This window comes from Oryx dammah, unplaced genomic scaffold (genome assembly GCF_014754425.2).
Source record: "Oryx dammah isolate SB20612 unplaced genomic scaffold, SCBI_Odam_1.1 HiC_scaffold_8, whole genome shotgun sequence".
Lineage (NCBI taxonomy): Eukaryota > Metazoa > Chordata > Mammalia > Artiodactyla > Bovidae > Oryx > Oryx dammah.
In genome coordinates this window covers 16,208,103-16,231,185 of record NW_024070192.1, presented here as the reverse complement: position 1 = coordinate 16,231,185, position 23,083 = coordinate 16,208,103, and the positions used below count along the sequence as shown (strand labels likewise).

The 23,083-nt window shown below is 48.1% G+C and overlaps 1 protein-coding gene across 1 annotated transcript; it reads left to right on the top strand.

Annotated features, from left to right (window-relative positions):
• Window positions 1-357: 357 nt before the first annotated feature.
• On the top strand, window positions 358-14,157 carry MYL4 (myosin light chain 4). Its single transcript, XM_040245071.1, has 8 exons — window positions 358-495; window positions 726-882; window positions 4,508-4,535; window positions 10,423-10,572; window positions 12,112-12,285; window positions 12,789-12,866; window positions 13,437-13,481; window positions 13,962-14,157. Exons 1-7 carry the CDS (start codon window positions 482-484, stop codon window positions 13,463-13,465), a joined length of 630 nt encoding a protein of 209 aa, XP_040101005.1. The 5' UTR covers window positions 358-481; the 3' UTR covers window positions 13,466-13,481; window positions 13,962-14,157.
• The last annotated feature ends 8,926 nt before the right edge of the window (window positions 14,158-23,083 follow it).

The following is a 23,083-nucleotide window of genomic DNA, read 5'->3' as shown; positions in this document are numbered from 1 at the left end:
CTCACTCTGGCCCTGCTGGGCACAATTTACATGCTCCATTTTTGTTGAATGAATGAAGCTGTAGGGGGTGAACCCAGGAATCTGAGGTCTGCGGGAGTTCCTGGGGAGCCAGCTCTGAGAGATGGAGGGTTTTACCCTGTGTCTTGGGAGGGTGTGAGACAGTGCGGGTTGGCCGGACCAGCTGTTGCTCCGGTGCTGCACGCTGGAGTTGAACCTCAGGGCAGAGCTGAGGCCCCAGAGTGGCTCTCGGCTTAAAGGATCTTGGCTTAAAAGGAATGTGCAGTGGGCTGCCTCTGCTCAGGAGGGGCTAAAAAAAGCCTGACCCTCCCCTGGGCTTTGTGTGAGGGTTATCAGCTGCTCAAGTCAGCTCATCTCTCTGGCTGGACTCTGACATTTTTGAGAGGCTCTGCTTCCCTGGCCCCTCTGGGTGTCCACCAATTGACAGGAAGGGATCAGCCTTCATGTCCCGGTGGTGGAGGCCATGGGGAGTGTGAGGTGGCGGGGGGAAGGGCTGGGGGAGGGGGCTGGTAGCCCCAAACCTGGTGACAATACACAGTTGTCAGCTGTGCCCTGCTGGTGTTTCTTCCTTTTATAGTCAGCAGCAGTTGCTCTCGCTCTCACCCAGCCCCTCTCTGGGGGCTCCTGCCCAGGATAAAAGGGGCAGGAGGCGGCCCAGGCTCCCATCTCATCTCCCTGGCGATCCACATCTCTTGATTCCTTCCTAGGTCCCACCTCCTCGGAAGAGCCCAACAGGACAACATGCCTCCCAAGAAGCCTGAGCCTAAGAAGGAGGTGGCCAAGCCAGCCACAGCCCCAGCCCCGTCTCCTGCCCCACCTCCTGAGCCCCTCAAGGAACCTGCCTTTGACCCCAAGAGTGTAAAGGTGAGTGAGCCTCAGCCACTGGGATGGGGGTGGGGGTGACATTCAGGGTTCTCTTGGCCCTGGAGCTCAGAGATCTGCTTCATGGAGGCTGGACCGGGGTGAGGGCTGAGGTGTCTGCGCCCCCGATCATAGTCGCAGGGGCGATGGAGAAGGTGCTGGGGGGCGCTCTTTTGGTTGGTAAGCTGTTCTTTTTCCTCAAGAACAGCTTTCTGCCCTGGCTGAGGAAGCTCTGCTCTGTTATCCCACATTTGCTCAGTAAAGTCGGAAATGGCAGGGAGGCACAGGCAGCCAACCACCCAAACTATATTTCAGGCACCATAGTAAAGAAAGTGATATCTTTAAGAGAAAAGACGCAGAATAATCACTTCTGGTTTACTGCAGAGTAGGTGATGTCAATAGCGAGGGAGCATGATCTCTGTGTGCTGGGGTCTGGGTGGCGGGGGCAAGGAGACCCTAGGTAAGGTGAGAAGAGCCAGCTTGCCTCTCCTTTTCCCTACCCAGGTGGGCCCCTCCTGCGTGTGCGTTCTAGAATCATTCATTGTTTCTCTTTCTCGCTCACTTGGAGCCCTCACTTCATAAGAGGTATTGAGAGTTTTGGAGGTTGCATCGTTTGACAGGCCGTCAATTGTGGCCCAGTGGTCAGGAGACTGGTGTTCAACCCTCAGCCTGTCTATAGTTCCTTTCCTCCTCATCTGTGCCCTTACCCTGGGCTCCTGCATGGAGTATGCAGTGGTCTGGCCCATCCCAGTTTGAGACCCTCTGTCTCAGCAGGTGTGGGAGCTGGGCCAGGCTTCTTTGGCTGCCCCAGCCCTGTTCCCTCTCTGCCCGGCCCTGCTCCCCTCACACTGGAAGGGTCCTCTCCTTGGAGCTGGTGTAGACCCTGCCTGCTGATTCAGTCATTTTAGGCCTCTCAGCTATCTGGCCCAGCTGCTTAAGGAATGGAACTGGGAGGGGATGAGCCAAGGAAGGAGGGAGTTAGAGCCCCCTGGAGACTCAAGCAGTATTAAGCATCAGTGCCAGAATGTAAGAGGTCAAGTGGCTACTGGTATGAAAAGCTATTAATAACTGGTTGGGAATGGTGGGCCCTTGGGGATCTCAGCCTCAGGGCAGAGCTGGGGGGGTTGGTGAGGAATTAGATCAAAATTACAGCTCAGGGCCTGGTTCTATGACAAAGAGGCCAGGAAACTAGCCCCCAGAACTCTAACTGGATGACCCTTCTTGGCTCTCCCAGGGTTCTTCTTAGTGCCCACAGCCCTGGGGGACCTGCCACCGTGCCCAGAACCATAGGGTTAACCTAAGGTCATTCCAAGCCAGTTAAGCAGAACTGGCTTGGCCAAGAGATGGAGGCAGTTGCCCCACCCCTGGGCTTGGTTATGGGACACTCTGGGGAAACTGAGGCAAAGGAAAAGACCTTGAAAGTGCCTGAAGCTTTTCTAGGTCATACACCACTCCCTCTGTGAGCAGAGCCTAGCAAGAAAAGCTATCTCCCCCTTCAGGAAACCTGTATTTCTGATAATGTACTATTCTGGTGTGTCAACCTAGACTGGACAAGAGCTGCCTGCTGGTATCAGTGGAGTGCCTTCTCTTTGGCCTATCACTTCCCCTCCATCACCCACCTTCCCCAATTTCTGGCCTCTGGTTGCAATTGTCTTCTCCATGTCTGGGTCTTCCAGTTCTAGGAGTTGTTGAAGTTGCTTTAAAGTGGAAACAAAATTAGGTATCTTTCATGAGGGTCATTTCCCCTCTTATACTTACCCAGTTCCTTCGCTTAGAAGGTTCTTTGCTCAAAGACGGAGCAAAAGTATAAATGACATAAACCAGAGAAAGACAAATACTGCGTGGTAGCACATGCCTGTGGAATTTAAATAAAAATAAAAAGTCAAACTGTAGAAACAGAGAGTAGAAAAGTTGTTGCCAGGGGCCAGTCTGAGGATCTCATGAAAAACGTGGTGACTACAATCAGTAATATTGTAAAATCACTGTATTGTATAATTGGAATTTGCTAACAGAGTAGAGGGCTTCTCAGGTGGCTCTAGTGGTGAAGAACCTACCTGCCAACGCAGGGGACATGAGAGACACTGGTTTGATCCCTGGGTCGGGAAGATCCCCTGGAGAAGGGAAAGGCAACCCACTCCAGTGTTCTTGCCTGGAAAATCTCATAGACAGAGGAGTCTGGCGGGCTACAGTTCATGGAGTCACAAAGAGTCAGACATGACTGAAGTGACTTAGCACAGCACAATAGGGTAGAACCCAAGTGTTCTCACAAAAATAAAATAGAAAATAAATAAGTAAGGTGATACATTATCAGTTAACACGTGGGAGGAATTCTTTCACAATGTATACATATATTAAATCATCACAGTGTACACTTTCAATATCTTACAGTTTTGTCAATTATACCTCAATTAAGTAGAAAAAATTTAAAAAAAAAAGATAAAGCAAAAGTAAACTTAAGTCCAATGTGTGTGGTTATGACTATATATTCTGATGTTATGTTTGTATATTAACATCTCTTACATGTTTACTCCTGGGATTTAAAGCATTGCAAAGTAAGGCAAGCGGCACCGTTGCTCAGAGAGTTCATTTCAAGGCATCCTTTGCCCCATTTAGGGGGTTTCTTTAGCTTTCTGGCCACTGTCACCTACACCTCTGGCAAAGTCCATCCTGGGCACAGCCAGTTCCTTTCCCAACACAGTGTAACCCTTTCCCTGCTCTCCTAGCTCATTCTGGCCGCCTTCAGGGGTTCTCATTAGTGAGGTCGGCTTCAGATGGGCACAGAGCAGCAGAACCAGAACTGGGAAGAAGAAGAAGAAGCTCCAGGATTGGTTTCCACCACCCGTGGAGAGTGGATTTGAGGGGGCGGTGGTGGATAAAGACCATGAAGTAACATGCAAGGTGCTAAATTAAAATGATGACTCATGCTTGTTCATTCTCATTCATCTTCAGAGCTTTCCACCTTCTTCTTTTATACTCAGATTTGAATTTAGGGAAGGAAAATCCAAAATTTACTCCTTCTTGCAACAAATAGTTTTTGAGTACCTACTCTGTGTCAGGTTTTTCCTTTCAAATCCCCTGCCCAGGGCGGACCCTGGTTTTAAGGAGCCACGGTACACATAGAGGCATGACTGGAAAACAGGAAGCATCCAGGGCTCGCCCACACTAGGCTTCCCTGCCGGGAGCCTGGGGGGGATGTGTGCTGAAGGAGGGGCTGGAGTGGAAGGGGATGAAGGAAGGCTTCTTGGAAGGAGGTAGATTGAAAGTTAGTGTCAAGTAGAAAGGGGAGAAAACATTTACAGCTGCTAGGATGGAATTTACATTTGACCCAAAGGAATTATAATAGGGAGTTGTGTGGGCTCCGGAGTTATTCCGAGCACTTCTCTTTCCCTCTCACTTGGAGCCATCACTTCACAAGTGGTGTTGAGAGAGCTTTGGAGGCTGCAGTATTTGATAGGCTGTCAGTTGTGGCTGGGTCCTCAGGAGGCCAGTGTTTGACTCTCAGCCCACAGTCTCCTTCCCTCCTCATCTGGGTCTATGGCGGGTGACCCAGCATCCCCAGAAGCCGTTTCTGCTTCTCACTGGAAGCCGTTAGCAGTCCCAGCCCTCATTGCTCTGTTTCTCTCCACAGATAGACTTCTCTGCTGACCAGATCGAAGGTGAGTACTGATAACTCCAGCACCCCCCCCACACCCTCTCTGTTGTTGTGCCTCCTGGGGAAGGGGTTGTCATGATCACCATAATAGTAATCATCCCTGTCATCACCATCACCACAGCACCATAAACATCATCACGAGCATCACCATCATCACCACCATCACCATTATTTCATCACCATCATCAGGGCAAACCTGTATTTGAGTCAGGGTACACAAAGGCATGACTGGAAAACAGTTATGCAAAATAGCAAGTCTAGGGAATTCCCTGGTGGCCTCATGGTTAGGATTCTGGGCTTTCACTGTCAGGGTTCAGTCCCTTGTCAGGGAACCGAGATCCCCAGTGCAGCCGAAAAACAATCCAAAAAACACCGCCACCACAAACAAACAAAAACGAAACAGTAAGTATGGGTTTGCTCTTTTTTGACTGTTATTACTTAAGCACTTTACATGGATTAATTTATTTAATTCTTACCACAACCCTATGAGGTAGGGGGAGAAGGCAATGGCACCCCACTCCAGTACTCTTGCCTCGAAAATCCCATGGACGGAGGAGCCTGGTAGGCTGCAGTCCATGGGGTCGCTAAGAGTCGGGCACGACTGAGCGACTTCACTTTCAGTTTTCACTTTCATGCATTGGAGAAGGAAATGGCCACCCACTCCAGTGTTCTTGCCTGGAGAATCCCAGGGACGGGGGAGCCTGGTGGGCTGCCATCTATGAGGTTGCACAGAATCGGACACAACTGAAGTGACTTAGCAGCAGCATGAGGTAGAGACTATCACCACTCCACTTTACAGGTGATAAAACCGAGGCACAAAGAGATTGGGTGGTCTGCTCAGTCTCACACAGATATTTGGTGGTGGAGCCAGGATTCCAACTAAGGCAATCTGATTCCAGACGAGATCTGAACAGCTCTGCCAGACAGCCTGGAACATAACAGATGCACAGCAAAAAAAAAAAAAAAGTTTTTTCTTTTCTCGGCCCTAAAATCCAAGATATTTAAAAGCCATCATTTCTGTTCCTGTTATTGAAAAGCCCTCCTTAGGCTACCAGCTCTCTCCCTCTGTATCATGAAGTCTGCCAAGATCCTCAACCCCCTAATGGTGGCAGGGCCAGCAGTGTCTTGGGGGGACCCAGTCCACCTGTGGTCTCCATCAACTCTTCTCTATCTTTAATGAAGACAATTTGTTTTCTCAATGTTATATAAATACTATTAAGTGTAGCTTCTAGACAAGCCCCTCAGCTTTTCTTTTGTAGGATTCTGGTGTCTTGAGGATGAAATGTTTCATCATGTGATATCTACTTTAGAGCCTCAGCCTCACTGCAATTTATCCCTCTGTTTCCCCCATCAAATCACTCTTGGACAGAAAATCATATGAACTGGAAGGGACCTTGAAAGGTCACCCGATCGCTATATTTGAAAAATTAAACTAACGCAAGCACGTGATAAAAATTAGTACACTACCTAAAAATAAGTAATGAAAATAAAAATATTTTCCCCTTGCTTTCCTTTCATGCTGATCTGCTCTCCCCAAAACAATCATTGTTAACAGGTCTACGTATCCTTTGATAAAAATATATCATGTTATACCGGTAAGTATGTATGTATGTGTAAAGTTTACACAGATTGAGTCCTATGGTACATACACTGTATTTGGGTTCAACAATATATAACACAGTATATATTATTTAATGATCTATTTAAATATGTTTTCTAATATTTAACACAAAAACAGTTCTACCTCATTCTTGTAAACCATTGTATAGATTCTCACACGCTGATGTAGTTTTTAATCCAATTAGCTCATATTGCTAGACCTTTGGATTATCCCCAGCTGGGGGAAAAATCATTATGCTTTCCCCAGAAGACTTTCCTAGCAATGAGTCAAAGGATATGTGCATTTTATTTTTTTTATTCTTAAAAATTAATTAATTAGGCTGCCTCGGGTCTCTGGGGCATGCATAGTCTTCACCATGTGATGCAGGAGCTTACGTGACAGCTCACAGACTCTCTAGTTGTGGAGAGTGGGCTTAGCTGCTCCTTGGCATATGGGATCTTGGAGCTTCCCAGGTGGCGCCAACGCGAGAGACATAAGAGACGCTGGTTTGATCCCTGGGTCGGGAAGATTCCTCTGGAGAAGGAAATGGCAACTCACTCCAGTATTCTTGCCTGGAGAATCCTGTGGACAGGGAAGCCTGGTGGGCTACAGTTCACAGCATCGCAGAGTTGGACACAACTGAGTGATGAAGCACACACATATGGGATCTTAGTTTCCTGACCAGGGACGGAACCGGTGTCCTGCATTGCAAGGCGGATTCTTAACCACTGGACCACCAGGAAGGTGTCAAGTCTATGTGCATTTAAAATTGTAATAGTTATTGTCAAGTTTCCCCTCCCAAAAAGCCAGTTACTCACAAAAGGGGCGTGATGATGACAGATGCATTTTGAATCTAGTGAACTAAATCTGACTCCATTTTTGTATTATCCTGTTGACACTCACTTTCTGTCAATAGTCTGGAGTGCTGTGAGATTCTTAAAATTAATTTGAATGCATTTTAGTTACATATATGGACTTCCCAGGGGGCTCAGTGGTAAAGAATCCGCCTGCCAGTGTAGGAGACACAGGTTCGATCCCTGGGTCAGGAAGATCCCCTGGAAATGGAAATGGCATCCCACTCCAGTATTGCCTGGGAAATCCCATGAACAGAGGAGTCTGGCAGGCTACAGTACCTGGGGTTGCAAGAGTCAGAAATGACTTAGTGATAAAACAATAACAACTTAAATTTATACTCATTGTATATACAAACACAGTGGTACACAGGAAGGCTAGAAAATCAATGATAAAAATTTTTCATTTCCCAGGTGAGAATCCTGGTCAAAGCCAACTGGGACAGCTGGCGGCCTCTTTTCTCCATGAAGATTTTCAGGGCTGGGACTTAGCTGATTCCAGGCTTTCATCCCTTTGACTTCAAAGGCATTGTTCCTTAGGTTGGATTTGAATTGTTTCTGTTTTGATTTTGCTCCCATCTCTTCCTTTGCTCCTTGGTGAAGCTGAAGATGATTTTCTTCTGTTTTGCTGGAAAGAACATGATTTGGAACCAGGAGACTTGGCTATTAGCCCTAAATCTGCCGCTGGTGGCCATGAGACTTAGGGCAAGTCACTTCTTTAAACCTGAATTTTCTCTTCTGCAAAGTGAAGGTATTCGATTCTCTTCAATTCAGAAATTCTGTGATTCTTTTCAGCATTCTCTAGATAACCTCCATCTATTTGAGGATAGTCATCGAATCCTTTCTTAGCTTTGTAATCTCTGGGTGGTATAGCCCCAAATTCTTTTATGTTTTTTTTTTTTTTCTCATATGAGCTAGTTTCTAACTCCTGACTTCCTTCTCTGGTCCCTCTCCAGATTTCCATATCCCTTTGGAAAGGGATCATCAGCACTGCTCATTGCTCTAGCAGGCAGCTCGCTACTATAGAACTTTGAGAAAAAGTTTCTTCAGAGACCATGAGTGTCATCGCTCATATACCTCGAGATCACTAGGCTAGTTTTCCCCCAGTTGCAACCCTAGACTTCAGAGTCGGGTTTTTATGTGTGCGCCAGCCTTCCCAGCAGTCAGGAACATTCACTGGGACAACAGGCCACTTCCTCCTCCTCCTCTCTCCTCACTTGTTTTCCTTAATAGTTGGCTGGAAGTCACATCTGCAGTGGCCTATAAATGAGGATAGTAATACCTATAGTATAAAGTTTTTGTAAATATAGATGGGGTAATTCATGCAAAGTCATCAACTCAGAGGCTGGCCCATGATAAGTGCTCGAACCATAGGTCATCATTCTTATTCTTGTTCAATCTTCCTCTTAAATATCATTTTTTTTATGTGGAGACTGCATCTTTAAGTTTGCCCTCGTTCTTCTGAATGAGTTAGGAGTGCAGATTCAATGCAGGAAATGCAAGAGACGTGGGTTTGATCCCTGGATTGGGAAGATCCTGGAGAAGGGCATGTCACACCGTATTTATCGGACAATGAATTTGTGTCAGAAGCCATGCTAATAGCTTTACATGTTAAGAATTTAATTCTTCTAACAAAGCTGTGAGGTCAGTGCTATTCCTTTTGACAGAGGAGGAAACCAAGGTTCAGTGAGGTTATGTGGCTTGGCTAAGATCACAAAATCAGGTGTCAAAATTGGGATTAAAGTCAGTGAGAGATTACTAACAGTATTGTTGGGGAACTGACAGAGTTAAGATTTTTTTTTTTACATGCACTATTGTATTTTATTTGAATGTAATTTAAGGATCCTATGAGGTAGATACCATTTGTAAAAGAAGTTTATAGAGGTTAACTATTTACTTGCCTGAGGTCACATAGTTAGTAAGCAACGGAAATGGAATTTGAGCTCAATTATTTAGTAATTTGAAAGACATGTGGTTTTATCTCTTTGCAATTCATACAAAGCCTAATAAAGAGCTGTAGGTAAACGTCTTGGGGAACCTGTTTTGATATGTGGGATGATTTGTAAATAATCCATATCCCGCCTCTAAGGAAGTAAGTGTTTCTAAAGTACTTAGAGAGAATTAAAAGCAGCTTTTCTCCTAAGTAGTTCACATATTCTTCTTAGGTTTATATTGTTAATCCACTATGTAAACCGCTTCTTCATGGGTAGCACAAGGGTACTTCAATGCCATACCCAGTCCAAATTATCCCCGGTAATGAGCTGGTTGAACACAAATTGATGAGGAATTAAGGTTGTTTGCAAAGGGCCCAGGAGTGCCTTCATTCAGCCTGGCACCCTGGACTCCTGCACTGGTATCTTCTGGGAGTCTGGCTTCAGAACTAGAAATGTAATAATAGCCACTTGCCTCTTTCCCTGGTGGCACTGGTGGTAAAGAATCCACCTGCCAGTGCGGGAGATGCAAGAGACGTGGGTTTGATCCCCGGATTGGGAAGATCCCCCGGAGAAGGGCATGGCAGCCCACTCCAGTATTCTTGACTGGGAAATCCCAAGGACAGAGGAGACTGTTGGGCAACAGTCCATGGGGTTGCAAAGAGTTGAATGTGATTGACCCCACACGCGTGCGTGCACACACACATGCACTGTTAGCTAAGTCACTTACCACGTGCTAGACACCATGCTTAGGGGGCTTTGTCATCCCCCCGCAGCCCCAACAGATGCACGGTCATTCCCCCTTAGAGCTGAGAGACAGAGGGCCCACGGAAGTGGGGAGTTTGCCTGAGGCCACCTGTGGGTCAGTGGCAGAGTTGGGGTGGGCTGACTATCCAACTTGTCACCTTGTCCGACCTGAGAGCTAGCTTCCTTTCAGCCTGGGACAGGCATTACTGTTAATGGCTGACTTCTGAACGGGTCTTATCACTCTGCAAAGTGGCTCCACACACTGCCCCCTCCTTTGGCACTCAATTGGGAGGGTCAGGTGAGGTATGACTCTTGGTGTGTTTGCTTAAGGAAACTGGGACCCAGCCCAGCTTATTCTACATTGGTTGGCAGAGCCAGGAGGAGAACCCAGGAGTCCTGACTCCTGAGCCAGTGGTCTTTTTACTTCCCTGCTTTTTTTCACTGTCAGGCACCTCACCTGCAGAGGGAAGGATGAGTGGATGGGAAGGATAGAGGCAGGGGAGACCTCAAATGATGTGACAAGTGGTTGCTGGAAGAGATCCCAGGCCCAGTGCTGGAACAGGTCATGGGGGCTCCAGGACACTGCTTTAGTTGTCAGAGACGGGGTGCTCATGGGTTCTAGGGAGGGGCTGGCGTGCTGGCTGTAGAGAAATATTTTATCAACTCCATTGACCTGCTTTTCAATGAGGGTAGAAACTGATCAGCCCCTAGTCACTGCCTTCGCTTGGCCCCAGGGGGCTGCAGTCAGTCTTTTCTCTGCAGAGTTCAAAGAGGCCTTTTCGTTGTTTGACCGGACCCCGACCGGAGAGCTGAAGATCGCCTATGGGCAGTGTGGGGACGTGCTGCGAGCTCTGGGCCAGAACCCCACCAATGCCGAGGTGCTGCGTGTCCTAGGCAAGCCCAAGCCGGAAGGTCAGCCTCCCCTCGCCACCCCTGGGGCTCTCTCCCTTCAAGACCAACCTGCTCTCCCCAGGTTACCTGCCTCCCATTGCTAGAATTACCCAGAAATATCTGGCCCTTGGTCAGTCCTCAAAAGAGTGTGACCTGGGCTTGTTCTCATTTTCTCTGTGAGAGTGGGAGCTCCTGGGGAGCAGGCCCGACTTTCTACTGCTTCAGGGCGCCTGGGACATGGGGCGGGGGGTGCTGGGAGGGAAATTGGGAACTGACCACCGCCCCCACCTCCACCAGAAATTGTGGGTGAGGTGTTACAGCATTGAGACCTGTGACCACCATGAGTTGTATCACAGATAATGTGTTTCTGATAATACAGCCCTGAGATTGCAAATTATTCATTTAATATAAGTTAGAGCAGACTCAGGCTCAGCTCTATAATGATGCCTGTTTCACTGGTTTGCATTAGATAGGTTTTGGTGAATGAGGGTTTAGAAAGTGGTGCAAGGGGTCCCATTTGTGAATGTCGTCTGTCACTGTGGCAGTCAGGCTAACAGCTGCCTTAACACATGAGTCCTTCTGAGGGGCTGGGGCTGGGCAGACCTGGGCAAGAGCCCTTAGCCAGGGTGGATCGTTTCTAGAGATTTCCTGGGCCCTATATTGGGGCCTTCCTGCCCTCTTCCTTGGTTCTGGGTCCTTCCCTTCCTACTCTTGCTGGGGAAGACACCAGCAAGAGTGAAGGATGTGGGTCAGAAAGGACCAGAGGACCAGGAGCCTACCCGTGTCAGTAGAGCTTCTCAGAGGGCAAAAGATATTTGGGTCTTTCCATTGTGGGAGGTTTCTGGGTTACAAAAGAAAGCAATGCCAGCCTTGGGATACTTAAAAATGGTTTTACCTCTATGAAAGTAAAGTGTTGTTTTTTTTTAAACTTTGGTAAATATTCAAGAGTTTTTATTCCAGTTTTCTCATCTTTTTCCTACTGTTCAGTAGGAATTCTTTAAATAATTATTGCAATCTGTAGTTTAATAACAGAAATTGTCTTTTGCCCATTTCTTTTTGCAGTTTATAGCTTGTCAAAAACACAAAAGTCAGTTAAAACTTTTAACACACCACAATGTGGGAGAAAGGTGCTAGTCATTATTGATTCAGACTTGCTCCAGGCGGTGGGGATAGTGAGGGGACCCAAATTTGGGGTTGTGCAAAGTTTTCTTTTTGCAGTCTTGTCAGTTTACCCTTGAGACTGGGAGTCTGTCACGTGTCCGAAGTCTAAGTTGTGAATGTGAGAACTTGGGGCTGCTCACCTCCCTGCCCCACTGGCCGCCTGGAGTTCAGAGGTCAGGGTGGAGTCACAGGTCCTTTCACTGAGAAGAGTGCCCAGAGCCAGCTCTTGCCGGGCTCCTGGGGCTTCGTGCCCTCCAGGATTCCTGACCAGGGGCCCCACCCAGAAGTGACGGCAGCTGAGCTTGGGCTAGCCTGGTAGAGCCGGATGAGACCCCTCCCGAGCCTCTGCTCCCCTCGAGCTCACTTCGAATTCCTTTCCTTACCGGTCCCCGCCGGAAGAGATGAATTCCAAGATGCTGGACTTTGAGACCTTCCTGCCCATCCTCCAGCACATCTCCCGAAACAAGGAGCAGGGCACCTACGAGGACTTCGTGGAGGGGCTGCGTGTGTTCGACAAGGAGAGCAACGGCACGGTCATGGGCGCTGAGCTTCGCCACGTCCTTGCCACCCTGGGTTTGTATGCCAGCCAGGCAGGGGCGCAGCCCAAGGGAGAGGAACAGAGGATGAGAAGCGTCTGAGCAGTGTATGTTGGGGTGATCTGGGGCTCCCTGCACCCTGAGTCTCATGTTCTGGTCCAAGCCAGTCTCCCTGGGTTCTGTAGGTACCATCGTCCCCAACTGGGTTTGCTCAGCAGGGTTGGAAGGAGAGGAGAGCAGGCTGGCAGAGCAGGGGTAAGGCCTGAGAGGTGGGACCCAGGGCCCCTGTCCTTGTCTTTGCCTCTGTTGCTAGGGCCTTGGTCTGCTCACCCACTGGTGGCTGTAGGCAGAGGGAGAGACCTTGGGGGCTAGGAAGGGTCTTAAGACCTTGACTCCACCTTTCAGAGCGTTGGGGGAGGTTTGGTCTGACCAATTCCTTGATCCAGGAAGTCCTGGGCCATCAGACTCAAGGGGTTGTTTGGGTTTGGCCGGTCCTCCTTTGCCCATCTGTCATTAAGTGCCCACTGTCTCCCACCCCAGGAGAGAAGATGAGTGAGGCTGAAGTGGAGCAGCTGTTAGCAGGTCAGGAGGATGCCAATGGCTGCATCAATTACGAAGGTACAGCTCATTTCACACTTCCTCGGGCAGCCGGGGATGGGGTGGGGTGGGTGCAGCTCAGGCCAGGAGAGGCTGCAGGACAGAACAGATGCAGGAGTTAGAGGATATGTGTACCCTGTGGTCTTTGGTGAGCTCCCAGTGGATATTGTTCTTTTCCCTCCTGGGAGTGAACATCACTGTGTAATGGAAGGAGCATGGATTTTGGAGATAGCTCTGTGATATACCAGCTGGGTGATCTTAAGCAAGTCGCTTACCTTCTCTTAACATTGGTTTTCTCATCTGAGCAACGGGGTGATGCTGGCCCCTTTCCCAGGGTTGCAGGGATTGGCGGAGATAATGTAGCTCATTTGATCCGTGTCTGCTATCAGCACAGGGAGTGCACACAGAGCAGCGGTTGGTTCCCTTCCTTTCTTCCACCTTCTCCCCATCAACCCCAAACAGGAAAAGGAATCATAGTCTGAAGGAAGGGTGGTGGGAAGGTTTGCGGTCGGGTGGCATAAACCAGGGAGGAGGGGTTTAAGGGGCCGAGAGGGGCCGTGTGATGTGGCTGTTTTCCGTCTTCTTTCCCAGCCTTTGTCAAGCACATCATGTCTGGGTGAAGCAGACCCCTCCAGGGTGAGTGCAGCCCCTGCCCCGCGGGGCGCCCAGAGCCACACCGCATGGCCTAGAGCCCTTCTCTTCCGGTTTGACCCCCTTCAAGGACACTGCAGGAGACAGAGCAGTCCGGCCCCACCCGTCGCCCCTGCATTCTGAGTGCTCCTGTCGCCTCCCCTTCATCCCTTCCTGCCCTGCCCCTGACCTCCTTGGTCTTTGCTCCCAATCTTGACCCACCAGTCACATCCTCCTGCCTCTTCTGGGGTCTCTCAAGGCTAGACGAATCACTCAGGTGGGGCTTTCTCTGTAGGCTTCTGGCTGTGAGGAGCCAGGTTGCAGGTGGAAGAGAATGTCCCGGGCCTATGCCCTTGACCCTGATCCTCTTCACCCGCTTCCCTGAGTCCCTTCGGCCTTGGTGCCGGCTGGTGGGGGTGGGGTTGTCATCAGGAGCTGGAGTGTGGAGGGGAAGTAGAACCCTTTCCACCTCGCGCTCTCTTTCAGGTGCCTGGCCCGGGGCCTTAGCCCAGGTGAGTTACCAAGAGGCCCAGAGTGACTGAGCTGGAGCTGGAGTCCTGGACTTTCCGCTGCACGGCAGCCCTGGGGACTTCAAGGGCCCACAGTCCTCCCCATAAATAAACAGCTTCAGCAAGGCTGGGCCGAGATCCCAGCCAGCCTCTGAGTTGTTTTTTAAAGCCAATTAATTCGTTGAGTTGGGGTTTTGTGAGTGTGTGTGATAATGTCACCTGAGGCCTTATGCATATTCCTCAGAAGAATGAGCAGTATCTGGGATCTGGGGGACATGGGCTGGGGCCCAGGGAGCTAGAAACAGGAGGGTCAGACTGTGAGCAGAGAGTTTTGGAAGGGTCTGCAGTCTGAGGAGCTGTGGTCAGGAGGAGCTTCATTTCCTTCCAAGGCTCACTCTCTGCCTTAGGTCTGTCCGGGTGACAAACAGAAAGAGGGCCACTAGGAGCCCTGGGGATACCAAGGGATTCTCAAATGGTCCCTGCTCCCTCCTCTTCTTTAAAAAAAAAATCGTGGTAAAAGGCACAAAGCATAATGGCACTTTCCTGGTGGCTCAGATGGTGAAGACTCTGCCTGCAACAGAGGAGACCCAGATTCAGTCTCTGGGTTGGGAAGATCCCCTGGAGAAGGGAATGGCAACCCACTCCAGTATCCTTGCAGCACACAATATAAAATTTTCCATCTTAACAATTTTTAAGTGTTCAGTTCTATAGTGTTAAGTGTGTTCACATTGGTGTGTAGCAAGTCTCCAGAACTTTTTCATCTTATAAAACTGAAACTCTATATCCATTAAACAATAAATCCCCATTTCCCCCTCTCTCCAGTCCCTGGCGACCACCATTCTGCTTCCTGGATCTATGGATTTGACTACTCTAGATAGCTCATATGAGTGGAGTCATAGTGTATTTGTCTTTTTGTGACTTTATTTGTGGTTTATTTCACTTCACGTAATGTCTTCAAGGTTCATTTGTGTTCTAGTAAGTGTCAGAATTCCCTTCTTTTTTAAGGAGGAATAGTGTTCCGCTGCACGTGTGCAGGTACCACATTTTGTTTATGGTTCTTATAACTTTTTTGATCACACCACATGGCATGGGGGATCCTGGTTCCCTGACTGGGGATCGAACTTGCACCTGTCCCCTGCATTGGAAACTCAGTCTTAACCATTGGGCCACCAGGGAAGTCCCAGCCCTTGTATCTTCATATGGGCCCTTTAGGTGTCTCTTCCCCTGAGAACAAGGCCCCTGATGCCTGATTCAGCCCTGCTTGTTCTGGGCATCTCACTGACTCCCTGGCCACACCCAGGACTCCATACAGGACTCTGCATCAGGGAGGGGGCATCAGGGCTTCAGAGGGAGCACAGACTTCAGGCTGGGCAGGCAGGGGTGTGGCGGGAGGCAACTGGGAAAAGGAGGGCAGGCAGGGGTGTGGCGGGAGGCAACTGGGAAAAGGAGAGACAAGAAACCAGAGATTGAGAAGAAGAGGACAGACCAGGTCATGAAATGAAAGACACATATGAGTAGAACCCCTCTGGATGGGGGTCCCCACATCCCTGAGAGCCCCCCAGGGTGGATTAGACCCTTCTCCTCTCACAGCCTTTCTGCTGCCCTCTCAAGGCATCCAGCTGCAGAACTTTGTGAAACATTCTTTATAAATCCAGCCAAGGCTGAGATTCCATGAGCCCAAAAGGGAAGTTGTCATGGGAAGCTGAGATCCATGAGCCCAAACTCAGCCTCCTCAGAATTTAACGTCTCTTTGGGAAGATGAGACCAAGGCCCCAAAAGATACCATGTGTATCTTTTCTTCTGTGAGGAAGGGGCTCCGGTGATGGGAGAGACCTGTTGAATCATAAAACTTGAGATCTTTATGTAGTTGCGATAGGGGTCGTTGACTCCAGTGGTTTTCAAATGTGGTTGTAGCTCCATAGCCTTTTAAAAAATTGTCTGTTTATTTATTTGGCTGTGCTGGGTCGTAGTTGTGGCTATTACCATTCATGGGCTCTTAGTTGCAGCATATAGGATCTAGTTCTCAGACCAGGGATTGAACCCAGGCCCCTTACATTGGGAGCAGAGTCTTAAACCACTGAACCAGCAGGGAAGTCTTGGCTCCATAGCCATTTACTCAAACTAAATTCTGTGCAGAAGCCAATGCATGAACCGAATGGAGCAGAGTTTCTCCAGCTGAGGAGGTGAGGGATGGATGCCTGTATCTTGAGCCTCTACCTGGGTTCCTTAGAGCACAACCAGACCACCACTGACTGAGTCAGACCTGCTAATTGTAAAAGGAAGGAAATAGCTCCTTAGGAGAGACTTGACTCACCCAAGGTCACAGCTAATGACCCATGAACCCAGGTCGCCAGAAGCCCCAATTTTCCCATTTTTCGACACACATCAATCAGCCTTTGAAATTTTTTTCAAGTTAGGCTCTTGGGAGCTTCTCTCTTGCATTATCCCTACCATTCTGCTTGATCATTTTGGGCCTTACTAATTTCTCCTTTTAATTTTTATTCATTTTATTGCCGGATAATCTCAGATTCCCAACCAGGGACTGAACCCGGGCCATGGCAGTGAAAGCCTGGAATCCTAGCCACTCGGCCACCAGGGAACACCCCATCATTTCTCCTTTTTAATTAATTAAGATTTTTATGTGGATCATTTTTAAAATCTTTATTGAATTTGTTACAATACTGCTTCTGTTTTATGTTTTGGCTTTTTGGCCATGAGACATGTGGGATTTTAGCTCCCCAACCAGGAATCAATCCCACACGCCCTGCATTGGAAGGTGAAGTCTTAACCACTGGACTGCTGGGGAAGTCCCTATTTCTCCTTTTTAAGAGTCGCTCTTCCTGACTTGAAATGCCAGCATGCCTCCTCAGTGTTGGGGCCTCGTTGGGTTTTCCTCACTCCCTTTTCCTTTCTTCTCTCCCACCTTTCCTCCCTCCCTTTCTTTCTCCATGAAGTGTTTATTGTCTGCTGTAAACATTTAGGAGGAACTGGGGCCAAGCTCCCGGCGATTAAAAACTGAAAGTGTTTTCCCCTCCAAAGTCGATTACCATGTGGTTAAGCAAGGATGCAAGCATCCAGGGACTAAGCGCAGAACGACCCCCACGCCACACAACACCAGCAGGACCACTTCTTCCACGTCACACACACTGTAATTTCCAAGGGCCCTGCACCAAGAGGAAGTGAGATGTGACTGGGGTGATCTTTCTTAGTGGGCTTTAGGAGAGACCTCAGTGGAAAAGATGACACAAGGCTGGTACTCAGGTTCAGGGAGGAAAAGGGCAGGAAAGGGGGGTCACAGACTTATCTGACAGACACTTACTGAGTGCCAGCTGTGGGTATGGCACTGGCTTGGGCCTTGAGGATACACTGAACTGGGCAAACACAGTCCCTGCCCTCATGGAGCTTACAATCCAGTGGGAAGACAGACATTAAATAGTTGAGATCATGTGACAGATAACAGCCAACACTTATTGAATGCAATATCAGTTATGATTATCTTTGGCTGTGGGTGATGGAGACTAGAAGACAGTGGCTTAAAAGACACGAAAAGTACGTTTTCTCCTCCCACTGAGGGCCGGGGGTTGCTGTCCAGCCGTTCTGCACAAAGTCCTCGGACCCAGACTCCTTTTATCTAGTGACATTGCACTGTGACCTCTACTCACAGTCCTGATGGCTGTTCTGGATCAGCCACCTCGGCTCCTGAGGGAATAGTTCTGGAAGCATTTCCTACTTGGTGAACCTCCTCGGGAACTGGTGTGCCTCCCGGGCTCTTTATGGTATTCGGCTCACTCATTTGAAGACACAAGAACCCTTGTGCTACTAGTCATCTTTTCCCTGCCCTAGCCTCCTCCTCAGCTTCCCTGGTGGCAAAGGATCCACCTGCAGTGCAGGAGACCCAGGTTCAGCCCTGGATTGGGAAGATCCTTGGTGAAAGGAATGGCAATCCACTCCAGTATTCTTGCTCGGAGAACCTCATGGGAGAGCCTAGCAGGCTGCAGTCCATGGGCTAGCATGACTAAGCACACACACACAACCTCCTCCAGGTCGGCCCATCAGTAAGGCTCAGCACTCGTCCCATCTGGGAAGAGGTATGGGTAAAACTGACCCATCTGCAAGATTTTCTCTGAATGGACTGACTTCCAATACTTCAAACCGGGACTCAGACCATGCCTTGGTCTGCTTGGGTTGCTAGGACAAAACACTACAGCCTGAGTGGCTTCAATAACAGATGTTGATTTCTCTCAGATTTGGAGGCTTGGAGATCAGAGTGCAAGCATGATTGGGTTCTGGTAAGGCCTCTTTCTGGCTTCCAGGTGGCTAATTTCCTGCTGAATTCTAACAGAGAGAAAAAAGGGGAGAGAGAAAGAGAGCAAGCAAGAAAGAGACAGACTAATCCCAGTATGAGGGCTCCACTCTCATGACTTCACCAAAACATAATTACCGAAGGTTTTACCTCCAAGTACCATCACACTGGAGACTAGGGGCTTTATGATATGAATTTTGGGGGACACAATTCAGTCGCATGGCAGACCATGTAACTTACAGGATCAGGACTGCGCCCCCTGTGGTTCCTTCTCTCACCCTGCAGGCTGGCTGACTGTGGACTTGAGATGGCGGCACCACAGAAGGATGAGTGAGGTGGGAGGAGGAAGGAAGGGGTGTCCCAGCTCTTGGGTGGATTGAAGGAAGGCTCCAGCCTGGAGCTGGACATGGCACCATCCTGACAGGGTGATGGCAAGTGATGGACATGGGAAAATCGCTTTAGTGGAGCACAGAGGATGACTGAATGTACCCATAGGGTGGGCATCGTGCCTCCCAGAGATGGGTATAGGAAACACAGCCCCCAGGGCAACTACCCTCCCACCCTAAACCCTGCAGACAGATGCTGAGGAGAAAGTTTTATGCTTCAGGTCAGGGAGGAGTTTCCTTTAAAGTTCCCATTGTGGGAGGGAATGAGCTAAGGCAAGGGTAGGGAGGAGACTTAATGCTCTTTTCACTCAGCTGCTTTCCTCTGCAGCGTGTATTAATGGGCTTCCCTGGTGGCTCAGAGGTTAAAGCGTCTGCCTGCATTGCAGGAGACCCGGGTTCGATCCCTGGGTCGGGAAGATTCCCTGGGGAAGGAAATGTCAACCCACTCCAGTATTCTTGCCTGGAGAACCCCATGGACGGAGGAAGGGCCATAAGCTTTTGGCTGGTGGCGCAATACCTACATCTCACCACTAGATGGCACAATTGCAGCAGCCATGCTTCCAAAGAACGCCCAAGAGTGAGAATTACAGGAAAACTGATTCCCACCCTGGGCTGGAAGGAACCCTCGGAAATCACTTAGTCCATCTTTATGTTTTAAGAAAAATGGAGGTTTTATTCATTTCAAAGACTCACAACTATTAGTGAGCTTCCTTCAGGACCCCCTCAAAGGTTTTGCAGCGAGGGGGCAGAAAGAGGACTGTTTGGGACACGTGGAAATCTGGCATCTAGACCAGTTTGGCTCCTAAATCACACACAGACTCGGCTTCTGATCCACAGGTTGCAAAATAAGGAAGTCGATTAGATCATCTTTAATGTCCTTTCCAGCTCTCTGATTCAGGTCATTTGGAATGCACCCAACTACTTGCTATACTCAACTCAGAATGATATCTGTTCATTTCCAATGCAAACCATTCAGTATCACAGGAATCCAAGTCTATGCCCCAACCAGGAACGCTGAAGAAGCTGAAGAGTTCTATGAAGACCTACAAGACCTTATAGAACTAACACCCCCAAAAGATGTCCTTTTCATTATAGGGGACTGGAATGCAAAAGTAGGAAGTCAAGAAACACCTGGAGTAACAGGCAAATTTGGCCTTGGAGTACAGAATGAAGCAGGGCAAAGGCTAATAGAGTTCTGCCAAGAGAATGCACTGGTCATAGCAAACACCCTCTTCCAACAACACAAGAGAAGACTCTACACATGGACATCACCAGATGGTCAACACTGACATCAGATTGATTATATTCTTTGCAGCCAAAGATGAAGCTCTATATAGTCAACAAAAACAAGACCAGGAGCTGACTGTGGCTCAGATCATGAACTCCTTATTACCAAATTCAGACTCAAATTGAAGAAAGTAGGGAAAACCGCTAGACCATTCAGGTATGACCTAAATCAAATCCCTTATGATTATACAGTGGAAGTGAGAAATAGATTTAAGGGACTAGATCTGACAAAGTGCCTGATGAACTATGGATGGAGGTTCATGACATTGTACAGGAGACAGGAATCAAGACCATCCCTAAGGAAAAAAAAATGCAAAAAAGCAAAATGGCTGTCTGAGGAGGCCTTACAAATAGCTGTGAAAAGAAGGGAACTGAAAAGCAAATGAGAAAAGGAAAGATATACCCACCTGAATGCAGAGTTCCAAAGAACAGCAAGAAGAGATAAGAAAGCCTTGCTCAGCGATCAATGCAAAGAAATAGAGGAAAACAACAGAATGGGAAAGTCTAGAGATCTCTTCAAGAAAATTAGATTTACCAAAGGAACATTTCATGCAAAGATGGGCTCAATAAAGGACAGAAATGGTAGGGACCTAACAGAAGCAGAAGATATTAAGAAGAGGTGGCAAGAATACACAGAAGAACTATACAAAAAAGATCTTCATAACCAAGATAATCACGATGGTGTGATCATTCACCTAGAGCCAGACATCCTGGAATGTGAAGTCAAGTGGGCCTTAGGAAGCATCACTATGAACAAAGCTAGTGGAGGTGATGGAATTCCAGTGGAGCTATTTCAGGTCCTGAAAGATGATGCTGTGAAAGTGCTGCACTCAATATGCCAACAAATTTGGGAAACTCAGCAGTGGCCACAGGACTGGAAAAGGTCAGTTTTCATTCCAATCCCAAAGAAAAGCAATGCCAAAGAATGCTCAAACTACTGCACAATTGCATTCATCTCACATGCTAGTAAAGTAATGCTCAAAATTCTCCAAGCCAGGCTTCAGCAATACGTGAACCACGAACTTCCAGATGTTCAAGCTGGTTTTAGAAAACGCAGAGGAACCAGAGATAAAATTGCCAACATCCGCTGGATCATGGAAAAAGCAAGAGAGTTCCAGAAAAACATCTATTTCTGCCTTATTGACTATGCCAAAGCCTTTGACTGTGTGGATCACAATAAACTGTGGGAAATTCTGAAAGAGATGGGAATACCAGATCACCTGACCTGCCTCTTGAGAAACCTATATGCAGGTCAAGAAGCAACAGTTAGAACTGGACATGGAACAACAGACTGGTTCCAAATAGGAAAAGGAGTACGTCAAGGCTGTATCTTGTCACCCTGCTTATTTAACTCATATGCAGTGTACATCATGAGAAACGCTGGGCTGGATGAAGCACAAGCTGGAATCAAGATTGCCGGAGAAATATCAATAACCTCAGATATGAAGATGACACCACCCTTATGGCAGAAAATGAAGAGGAACTAAAATGCCTCTTGATGAAAGTGAAAAAGTTGGCTTAAAGCTCAACATTCAGAAAACGAAGATCATGGCATCTGGTCCCATCACTTCATGGCAAATAGATGGGGAAACAGTGGAAACAGTGGCTGATTATATTTTTCTCGGCTCCAAAATCACTGCAGATGGTGACTGCAGCCATGAACTTAAAAGATGCTTACTCCTTGGAAGGAAAGTTATGACCAACCTAGACAGCATATTAAAAAGTAGAGACATTACTTTGCCAACAAAGGTCTGTCTCGTCAAGGCTATGGTTTTTCCAGTAGTCGTGTATGGATGTGAGAGTTGGACTATAAAGAAAGCTGAGTGCTGCAGAATTGATGCTTTTGAACTGTGGTGTTGGAGAAGACTCTTGAGAGTCCCTTGGACTGCAAGGAGATCCAACCAGTCCATCCTAAAGGAGATCAGTCCTGGGTGTTCACTGGAAGGACTGATGTTGAAGCTGAAACTCCAATACTTTGGCCACCTGATGCGGAGAGCTGACTCATTTGAAAAGACCCTGATGCTGGAAAAGATTAAGGGCAGGAGGAGAAGGGGACGACAGAGGATGAGATGATTGGATGGCATCACAGACTTGATGGCCATGGTTTTGGGTGGACTCTGGGAGTTGGTGATGGACAGGGAGGCCTGGCGTGCTGCGGTTCATGGGGTCGCAAAGAGTCAGACATGACTGAACGACTGAACTGAACTGAGTCCAACTCTAGATCAACTCTAGTCTTGTTTATTTTCACCGTCACTGTGTATGTATGTTTAGAACCTTAAGTGGCAGAAAGCATTCATTCAAAATAACTGCAGAGTCTACGGCTAAAGGTGCTTTGGAAGTCACCTTCCAAAAAGGTGGTTCCAAAAGCAAAGTCACTCATAGTCTTTCACTCCATGAGTTTATACCCTACTGAAGTAAGAATGATCTACAGGTGAAAAGTTATAAGATAAAAACAGAAGAAAGGAGACCAGGCAGTATATATCTAAGGACTGAGGGAGAGATATGGTATCATAGCACTTGGATCTCAGGGAATGGCTAGGGAGGGCTTCATGGAGGAGGTGTGGCAAGCTTGGATGAGATATAAATAGAGAAGGACCTGGAGAGTGCGATTCTTGACAGGATGCCTTCTTTTTTGCCAGCTATAATCGCGTACATGTGAGCTCAGTCGCTCAGCTGTGTCAGCTCTTTTCTACCCTATGGACTGTAGCGCACCAGGCTCCTCCGTCCATGAGATTCTTCAGGCAAGAATACTGGAGTGGATTGTCACGCTCTTCTCTAGGGGATCTTCCCAACCCAGGGATCGAACCTGAGTCTTGCGTCTCCTGCATTGGTAGGCGGATTCTTTACCACTCTGCCACCTGGGAATATCACTGTCTCGGCCTTTTAGGATTTGCATAAAAAGAAAGAAGGATGAAAGAAGAATGAGAAAAGTAACTGGAGAATGGGGTAAAGGCAGGGAGAAGGAAGAAAGACTGAGAAAGGGGGGGGAGGGTGAGCAGGGATCACACTGGCGTGAGGTGCAGCTGCTCAGAGATGGAGAAGCAAACTTAAAAAAATCTAAAACTAAGCTGGGAAAGTACTCATTCTTTTCTCCCCTGACATTTTAGAGTCACAGAATCAAAA

Coding starts and splice junctions, on each gene's coding strand:
- MYL4 (XM_040245071.1), top strand. Junction 4,536..10,422: donor CTCTGCTGACCAGATCGAAG/GTGAGTACTGAT, acceptor TTTTCTCTGCAG/AGTTCAAAGAGGCCTTTTCG. Junction 12,867..13,436: donor TGGCTGCATCAATTACGAAG/GTACAGCTCATT, acceptor CTTCTTTCCCAG/CCTTTGTCAAGCACATCATG.